The sequence below is a fragment of the Wasmannia auropunctata genome, unplaced genomic scaffold (genome assembly GCF_000956235.1).
Source record: "Wasmannia auropunctata unplaced genomic scaffold, wasmannia.A_1.0 LD336051.1, whole genome shotgun sequence".
NCBI lineage: Eukaryota > Metazoa > Arthropoda > Insecta > Hymenoptera > Formicidae > Wasmannia > Wasmannia auropunctata.
In genome coordinates this window covers 561,949-571,637 of record NW_012026839.1, presented here as the reverse complement: position 1 = coordinate 571,637, position 9,689 = coordinate 561,949, and the positions used below count along the sequence as shown (strand labels likewise).

The following is a 9,689-nucleotide window of genomic DNA, read 5'->3' as shown; positions in this document are numbered from 1 at the left end:
AGACCCGAGTTCAAAACCACCTAGAACTCAAGTAAATAAATAAAATAAAAATCGGCCACCACCGGTTCTTCCGGCCAACCGACAGTCAGCACAACTCTGACGGCTGGATAGGATTCTGTGGGCCAATCACCAGCAAGTCCGAAAAGCAATTAATTCGAACAGGCCTCGGATATCGGACGAACCACAGAATAAGATGGAAGAGGCTTGTAGTTCTATGCTCCACATAAGGAGATCAAAAGATTCACTGATACAGCGCCTGATGTCCTTAAGGAGCATATATACATAGTAATATGTTTAAATATTAAGTACACGTAAGTATAAGTTGATAAAGGTTAAGGGATTCTCTTATATCGAAAATCTGAAGTTTCTACATCTGTTCTGCTCAGATCTAAATGCTCGAGAAACTCCAGATTCTCGAGATAAGAGAATCCCTTATTCTTTATCAACTTACACTTACGTAGACCCAATTCTAAAAAAAATATACATACGTATTGATCATATAATTGATTATAATCACAATAATCATTTATATACATCATTGTATGAGTCTATATAAGTTACAGGTACAGTATACAAATGAAAAATATATAATTTATATATAAAATATTATACTTTTCATATTACACAGTCAAGTATCGGCCGTGCAAGCAATACTCAATATAATATAGAGAAAAGTTACCGAATGCGTACCGGTCTCATAAAGCGTACCTCTTCAATATTTTATAGTTCCACTTAATAGAAGCAACATATAGTTACAAAAATATGAAGTAAATAAGAAATGTGTGAGATAGACAAAAAATGAACAGGTTACATCTTGTTTTGTGCATACTATCAACATTAAAAAAAATCAGATTCAATCGATGTAAATTTTTAATCAATTATTTTCAAGAAAATTGGTATTGAGAGAAAATTCGTCAGATACCTATGATTGAATACTGAAACTTAGCATTCCGTTACCGATTCATTTCTGTTCGTGTTGGCGTTTACAAACTTCAACCGTGATATGATTTAAATAACACAAGTTTTTGTACAAATTATTAATTTTTTATTATCCTTCATTATCACAAAAAGAGATCTGCTTGACGAATTAAAGAAACATAAACGGATTCTAATGCGTTCCTACTTTCTTAATTTCATGGCTTTTATTGGTACGATGAGCCAAATTGTAATTAGTCGTATCTGAGGCGTATCTGACGAATTTTCAAAATCAATTTTCTTAAAAACGAAGTATCTATATGAAAAACATTTTACTACTGTACACCTTTTTACTGATTTTATGTGAACTGTCATCATTTTCTTATACCACGAATTACGTCTCACTCTAATGTGAGATATGAATGGAATATATTGTAGATAAAGTTGAATAATGAGAATCATGCGTTAATGCATTGATTGACAAATATATGCTAAGCAGCATATTTTCTCTCGTTAAAATACGAAATAAAAATTTTTATTTTTGACTTTGGACTTACTTACAATTTTATTGTTTGACCTTTCTAACACATAATTGAGAAATTTTACTTTATTACTCCGAAAGATATATATTGCATTTTTATGCTTTTCGTTTTTTTTTGTTTTGTCTTTCGCTTTGGTTTTCATCTGAATTTGAAATCATGGTGAAAAATCAGGAATGACATCTTGAATTATTACTCTATCTTAATCCAAGAGCATGAAATTAAAAGAATTATCGCTAAGTATGGCTCAAAATGTAACCGAAACGTCCAATTCTATACCGTTTAATTTAGGTACTAAATATATATGAATATATATGAATTTGTATAAATATCTGGTGGTAATAAACTGAAGCTGTATAATTAACTCAAAGACGCTTATCAGAAAGCTCATTAAAAATAAATATGCTATTTTTGCTAATTTCAGATATTATCGTGGGCGCTCCTTGGAAAGAATTTATGTTTACAACAGCGACATAAATTTAAAAGATAAAGTAAGACCTATACGATGTCAAAGAGTCACGATGCAATCTCCTAGGCCTAATTTTCCGGCGAAAGGAGTGGATATTATACAAACGTTTGGATTTTCAATAGCTGAACCGCTCGATATATAAATAACAATGAATTAGTAAATTATTGTGCGACTTTGTATTATCTTTTATTTGTAGAGTAAGCTTAGTTGAAAGGAATTTATTATTTTGTTAGTTCATTTTTTTGTTAAATCCGAAGAAAGTTTATTAATAAATTACTGATAATTCTAAACTATTTGAATAAATAAAATTAATAACAGCAATTAATAAAACATCAAACGGTAGGTTTTTCCAATTGAATTGTTGCTTTTTATAGTTTTGAACTAATGAAATTAAGTAAAGTTATTAGCATTGCGAATAACGTTTACATGTGTTAATTAATTTAAATATTAATTTAAATAATATAATAAAATATATTATTTGCAACCCTATTAATTATGGTTCCTTTATTAAAATAAATCGATAACAAAAATAGCAGATAAGGTGGATCTATATTTACTTACATTTTAAAGTAAATAACGTTTACAGGAACATTTACTGTAACCTGTCTTACATAAACAAGATTTTCCAAAAAAAACTATGATAATAATTTTAAAAAAAATTATAGCGTTATATTAATTTTCATTACCGCTATTTAAATAAGATACTGTATCTATACTATATATTAAACTTGTTAAAAATCACTATATATATATTTACAATACAATACATATTAAAGTTCCCTATCCAACATGATATTTAAATCCGTTGGTGTCCAATTTGTACCATTATATACAAACAAGTCATCTGCTGTCATCACAAATCATATTGCTGTCAAATACTGCCTGAACACTACCAATTTTGTACACTTGCTTAGCCTCCTTGTATTTATTCGGAATCGGCATAAACAATATACCTCTCATTTCGCATTGCTTTTGTACGAAATCTTTGAAACTCTGCGGAATTTGCAGGGCTGTTCGTACTGCCTCTGCTAATTTCTGTAAGAAAACATTAGTATTAAAATTATATATAGACAATAGTAGTAGGTATATTACTTGAGTTATTATTTAACAACAATCAAGCAATTTAAATGAATAATTACCTCCATTCTTGATTGCGCAATCGGCGCCGTTTGCGATATTGTTGGATCTAAGCTCGTTAAATATGAAAGTTCTAGTGTTTCAGGTTGATGATTTTGTGGCCCATTGATTTTGTGTGCCCTATTTATCATGACCAACGCTTTTTTAAAGTACTCTGTAAATTGTATTTGTTTCTTATTTTACTAACCGTCAAAACGTGAGAAAGATGTAAATTTATTATAGGTATAATGTACCTTTTATTACTGTTTCCGCTAGTAATTTGTCACTTAGCCTAATTCTTTTCCAATCCACGTACCAAGTTGCGACTTCATTATAATTAGGCGAATGATTGAGCCAAAGTGCCAAAACTCTCAACTATTTTGGAAAAAAGAATTTCTCAAGTAATCCTGCCATGATATTGACAGGGATTAATTCCTCCCACTCGTACACCCACTTCCACTGATCTGAGTGCTCTTGTGGATTTATCACAAACTCGAACAAGGCTATTTGCAATTTTGGAATAATGTTTTTGACTAAAAACGCTTTCATGTCTCTTTTGGCAAACACCTTTACCCAAGGCTGCAGCATTAATTTAGCGGATTTATCTGATGGATGCCAACCTCCTAACGCAGATTCAAGTTTTCTACGTATTATTGGATAAATCAAAGTATCTAAACGATTTTCTAAATAACATAAAAAAAACAGTTATTATTACAACGTTAATTCAAAATTCCATAATCAAATATGTGAAATGTGATGTAAAAAAATGAGTATATGTACTTACGTAATAACAGCAGCCAAGGATGAATCCATGTGTGAATAGGTACAATTTCAATTAAAGGATTCCATTCCTCTACCTCCAATGTTAATTTTGGTAACACTAATGTGTCTAATATATTTTCCAAAATCCAATTGGGTAATAACGGCTTCTAAAATATATATGTATTATAGTCATATATAATTTATCCGTAATAATAACAGTCATACTTATACATATACCTTTCAAATTTTTACATATCTCTGAAATATCACGTAGAATTAAACTTGATGAAACTTACGAATTGTTGGAAACTGAGGGTAATTGAGGGCAGAATCGTAGGTGTGTTAAATTCTCGCAACAAGTTTTCAAAAATTCTCTAAACTTTGAATAAGAAAACCAGCAAATGCCAGATCCCATTGTCGTAAATGTTGACATCTGGGTAAAAAGTAATCTAAATAACTGATTGTGAGAGAGATTATTGTTCATACACGTTAAGTATATGTTCCAGAAATTCAAACATTTGTACAGCTGACTATCCCATGATAAATCATTGAAACGTTTATTTACTCTGCTCATGCAACTTAATGATATCATATCTAAATTATTCATTATTTTTACTATTATTTTATCCTGCAATAATAAAATATAATTTTTGTTACACAAAATAATAATTTATTTATTATGAGAAATATATATTTTTTAAAATACTTTACAGGAAGCTCAGAAAAATTGCAAGACGATAGCTTTTTGGATTCATCTAAAGAAGGTTTGATATCTTTCACACACTTCTCATTATTCAAATAATTTTTTAAAAATCGATGCATATGTCCCTGATTAAAAGATAGCACTTCAGGGGTCATCTGAGACACTTTCTTGCAGTAAAATTCACTTTTATAAAAACTCTTTATTACATCGCTGCGAATAACATTGAAACAAATTTATATTTAGTTTTAAGAGAATAAGAAAAGATTGAATATTGAGCAACAATTATAATATCTTTTAAAAATGATACAATATTCGTCAAAGTTTTCTTGAAGGTGGAGTATATCCAAATGTGGATCTCTACCTAAATTTGTTATTGTATTAAAGATGTCAGGATTGTTGTGATTAATCTTCTGGCTAATACTATCTAATAGGTGATTTAAGCTCTGTTTAGGGTTTCTAGGAAGTATAAATTCTGACGTACCAATAAGCATAATTGCTGCACCATTTATCTCTGAGTTTAATATAGAGTTATTCCAAAATTCTAATTTAAGCAGTTTCGTTTTAAAACTGCACGACTGTAAAACCGGAACAGTTCCTCGTGGTATGTCAAAAATATTCGAAGAAGAATCCGATAAAAGAACCCATTGGTTATCAGATTTGTGTGCCCAAAGTCGCTTAAATCCATAGAATTCGTTAGTACAACCTTGCTCATTCGAATAAAAAAGAGACATTTTGATGGGGTAACAGGCTTCATATAATTCTTTAGCTTCAATAAAGAAAATATAATTATAATCTATTTTAACAAAAATGTATACAATAGTATTTTAACAATATCTTATTTATCAATTCAAATATTACTTACCAATATATTTTGGTCCTTTATTGGGACGCCGATCCCGTCGTCTGCAATTGTAGACTTTCGTAAACGACTGCAATGCTCCGTAAATTCTCTGTATTAAAAAATAAATCAGAAAAATGTCAAATACTACAAAATCTTATAAAGTTAGATTGCGATTTATAAGAATGAGTGAATAGTAATGACAGGAAGAAAATATGCATGATCATAATAGATACCTGTTTAAAATCTTCATACTTTGTAACTTTGACAGGTTGTTCAATTATCTTAGAGTTAACGTGTATGAACAGTAATCTCTCTCACAATTAATTATTTGATTACTTTTTACCCAGATGTCAACATTTACAACAATTGGATCTGGCATATTGCTGGTTTTCTTATTTAAAGTTTAGAGAATTTTTGAAAACTTATAATATTATTTTGGGTACAAAAATATAGTCATTACAAATTGATAAGTGAAGTCAACATAATCTGTCTCTTTTACGGATACTCTGTTTACATAGGAATAATTATTATCCTTAAAATGTAAACGATGAGATTGGCATATCATTTTCTCTCTCTGAAAGAAAATAAAAGACGAAGATTAAATTTTGTGCTTTGTTTAGTAAACGTGTACGCGATGATTGAATAAATGCCGCGAGATAGGAACGAGCGTGGAAATGTGTGTCTGTTAATAAATTGAGCGCACTTGTACACGAACACCTTTATTCTTTGACGCGAAATTTGACTATTTACAATATTTACAGAGGTAAGCGCGATCCGATGCACCGCACAAGAGTGCAAATTGCCAATCAGATCGCCTTACGAAAGACGAGAATAAGAGTATCGTTGCTAGACTTTTAGCGAGTGCTAGAAAAGGAGTACAAGCCGCGTTACCGAATCGTTAGCAAGTGCCGCGAGGGTCGGTTGCGAGAAGACTGCCTCACGCAGCGTCGGCTCGCTCCACCTTCCCCTCTCAGTTCGGCCGAAATCTCGCCTCGGCACTTCCGGTCGAGCAAGTGACAAACAAGTTGTTTTCGCAAATTAAAAAGGAGACAAATAAAGTCACTTGTCGGTCGTTTGACCATCAAGCATGCCGTGTGGAAAGTTCCGAAGCGAGATATCAGCCGCTACCTGCGTGTTGCGCTGAATTTTAAGCTGGTTTCGAACATGCTTTTATATGTATATGTGTACCAAAAATTATATGTATATATAATTATATACAATTAATATCATACATCTATTACAATTATACTAGATATGTAAAGTTATATAATTTAAATTTATTTTACTCACTCCATAGTGACTTATAATTAGAAGTAATACTCAACAATATATGATTTTAAATGAATTCGGTATATTTTTGTTTGTAATAATGTAATAAATATAAATAGAAATGCGACAAATTGCAAAATTTTTCTGAACTTTGCAAAGTTAAATAGCGTGAATTAAAAATTTTATACATAAATGCGGTTTATAATTTTTAAAAGAGTGAATCTTTTCCTTTAATTTGCTTTTTTTATTAAGCTTTGTTGATTTTTTTTAACGAGTTATTCAACAGTGAAACAAAAACCTTTTTATGCCGCATTGAAGCAAGGCCTTTTTATACCCTATTTATGTACGATTTTTAATTCATAGAACTTTGTAAAGTTTGAAAAAATTTTTTGCGATTTGTCGTATCTCCATTTACATCTATACTGCTTGGAAAAAAATTAGTTAATCGTTTTCTAAGATATTAAAAAATGGAGACTTTATAAGCTAAAAATGATTTTGGAAAATCTTATGATCATCTTTAATGAAATTATTCTATCTTTAAATCTGCTTATTTTTGAAGGATAGGACAGGTAATCCTTGTTTTAATTTTGTTGAATAATGTTATATATTCAAATAGATTATATTAATATTGATTTAAGACATTTAAACAATAAAATTTTAGGCCATTAAAAATAACCCTTTACTTAACTAAAATATGAATAATTAAAAAAGACTTTAAATTAAAACCTCCAAACACTAAAAAGAATTAGTGTTCGAAAATAGTCGCGATTTTGTGCCGATATCGCCGCTCAAATGACCCGCGCTCGCCGATTTGGCGCGCTCGCCTGTGGGCGTCTCAGCGAATCGCGGGGCTCGGCCGCGGCGCCGATCTCCCTATAAGATTCAAAGGCGACGCAGTTGAGCTTGCGCGAACAAAGACCTACCGCCCCTATCTTTCGGAAGATTCCACTGACCGACAAACAACTGGGACAAACAACCGAGACAAACAACGTCTGCAGGCCAGATGTGCCGAATATCATGCGAATCTTCCGGAAGATCAGGGGGTTTAAAAACCAGGAGCGTTAAAAATCACCGCCGCCAGCAGCACTTCTGCAATAGTCCGCATAGAGACAACCACTCGTTCGTTTTTTCTGCGCACTATTATCCGTAACGTTCGGACCGCAACTAACGGCTAAGTGCTAGTCGCGCTGGCATTCTGCTTGTTAAGCAATAAATCAATATACTGCAAACAAGCTTCAGCTTATTTTATTTTACTCCACTCCTGTCGATTCCCCTTCGGGAGAATCGCCAACGCATATCGCTACAATTAGTTAATGTGTCAAAAATATTACTGTAACCGTTAAAGTTATATTCTTGATTAAAAACCCATGTGGATCACAATTATATGGTCAACGAAATTATCGCATAACTTTAAATAAGCATATCTCCGCGAAAAATAATTGTATCAAAAAGTTTTTTTTTTAAGAATAAGGTCTGTATTTAAAGAAGTTTTTGATCAATTTTTACTTTGTCTTTCCTCTGCCATCTTTTCAAAAGTAAGGACATGCTACGCTTCCAAGAAATTACGCGCTCAGGTTTCTCTTTAGTAAAACGTTCACATTCTGTGAATTTATCTGTCACTATTCTTTTGTCCCTCATATCCATTACAGTAACTATTTTACTCTCCTCTTTTATGCTTTACTCCATTATGTTCTTACCAGGTATTTTCTATATTCATAATATATATGTGTTATCGATCAGGACTGCCCCAATTAAGAACGCCTTGACAATGCTGATTAGTAATTCATGGAAGCTTTTTAGCTAAGAGACACAAATTGAATGTCGACATGTTCAAAGTCAGTATATCATAATCGGTTTTTATCACTGATCACAGTGATCACTATACATATAAAGGCTGCGTTTCGTTTCACGCATGATGCGCATGATATATTATTGTATCTTTGTTTACTACATGTTAAACAAAGATGAAAGGATAAATCATGCGCATCATGCGTGAAACGGAACGTAGCCAAAGAGACCTTTTTAGACAAATCGACACACGAGTCATTATCTGTCTTTATTCGATATTCAATGACAGACAAAAATGGAAAATGACTTCTTTGTCGATTTGTTTGAAAAACTCTCCATGTATACAGATCAGTAAAAAGAACCGATTATGAATATATACCGACCTTTATACATCTTTCAATATGCAATAATCTAAGCATATAAATTCAAGTTCAAACACTTTAATTCTTATTATATGGCTTTTCTGTTCGCCGCGTTCGCTTGCTCTGTATTCGATGCTTTTATGATAAGTTTCGATATATTCAATCATTCGACACTTTCTTAATTGTAGCATAATTAAATAACTTTATTAAAAAACAAAACAAATATTACCTTGTTTTAATTGCTCTATATATATATGTGTGTGTGTGTGTGTGTGTGTGTGTAATTCCACTTAATCAAATATAATAAATCTTCGCAGAGCAACCAACAAAATGTACTGTTCACTTCGATAGCTTTTGAAAAACTAGAACGACAAGAGAGAGTACATACATGCAGGACTGAAGAGAGCATATCGGTGGTGGGGGTAAGAAATTTGTAATCGGAAATGACATCACCAGTCAACCATCTAACGCACTGTTTATCCGCAAACGGCGCTATAGTAGAAGCTTTTGATTGGCTTTTGATCGAGCATGGAACTATGGAAGATTTTATTTCACATGTTAAGAGGTTACATGACTCTCGTGAGGTTGTTATAATTATATTGAGACTATTATATTATATAAATATATTTCTATATATATAATTAAAAAATGGTTAACTGTATTTCGTGTAGTTTTTCCAAAGCAAAAAATTGTGGAGTTACTTTTTATATGTGAGTATCTGTTATTATTATTACATTATCTGATATGTGAACTGTAAAAATAATTTTTCTGTAAAACAATATATTCTTATAGATTTCCAAAAGACCCCACACAAGATATAATATATAGGTAAATTTTGTAAATAAAGGCAGCAAGTGGAAACCGAAAAAAATTACTGTCAAACGTTCAATTTTACCTAAGACTGTTTCGATAAAAGTTCTCTCAG

General features: G+C 31.5%; 1 protein-coding gene, 1 long non-coding RNA gene and 1 pseudogene across 8 annotated transcripts; 2 read left to right on the top strand and 1 right to left on the bottom strand.

Annotated features, from left to right (window-relative positions):
- The first annotated feature begins 7 nt into the window (after positions 1-7).
- LOC105451492 lies at positions 8-2,412 on the top strand. Of its 2 annotated transcripts, none has more exons than XR_974591.1 (2): positions 8-285; positions 1,879-2,412. It is a non-coding gene; the product is annotated as an uncharacterized LOC105451492 (long non-coding RNA). The 2 variants fall into 2 exon arrangements; XR_974592.1 differs by having other exon boundaries at positions 8-311.
- Positions 2,413-2,654: 242 nt separating this feature from the next.
- LOC105451490 (tuftelin-interacting protein 11-like) lies at positions 2,655-9,144 on the bottom strand. Of its 6 annotated transcripts, none has more exons than XM_011691971.1 (10): positions 8,994-9,144; positions 5,579-5,919; positions 5,367-5,454; positions 4,796-5,270; positions 4,513-4,714; positions 4,039-4,429; positions 3,824-3,965; positions 3,294-3,722; positions 3,063-3,214; positions 2,655-2,958 (listed from the first exon to the last, which is right to left on the bottom strand). In XM_011691971.1, exons 4-6 carry the CDS (start codon positions 5,233-5,235, stop codon positions 4,094-4,096), a joined length of 978 nt encoding a protein of 325 aa, XP_011690273.1. In that variant the 5' UTR covers positions 5,236-5,270; positions 5,367-5,454; positions 5,579-5,919; positions 8,994-9,144; the 3' UTR covers positions 2,655-2,958; positions 3,063-3,214; positions 3,294-3,722; positions 3,824-3,965; positions 4,039-4,093. The 6 variants fall into 6 exon arrangements, 3 of the variants coding, with proteins under 3 accessions (XP_011690273.1, XP_011690272.1, XP_011690274.1); XM_011691970.1 differs by having other exon boundaries at positions 3,824-3,968; positions 4,098-4,429; XR_974588.1 differs by having other exon boundaries at positions 3,824-4,865; positions 4,986-5,270; positions 8,994-9,140.
- A 13-nt stretch (positions 9,145-9,157) lies between these two features.
- Positions 9,158-9,689, top strand: part of LOC105451491 — a 2,054-nt pseudogene continuing 1,522 nt past the window's right edge.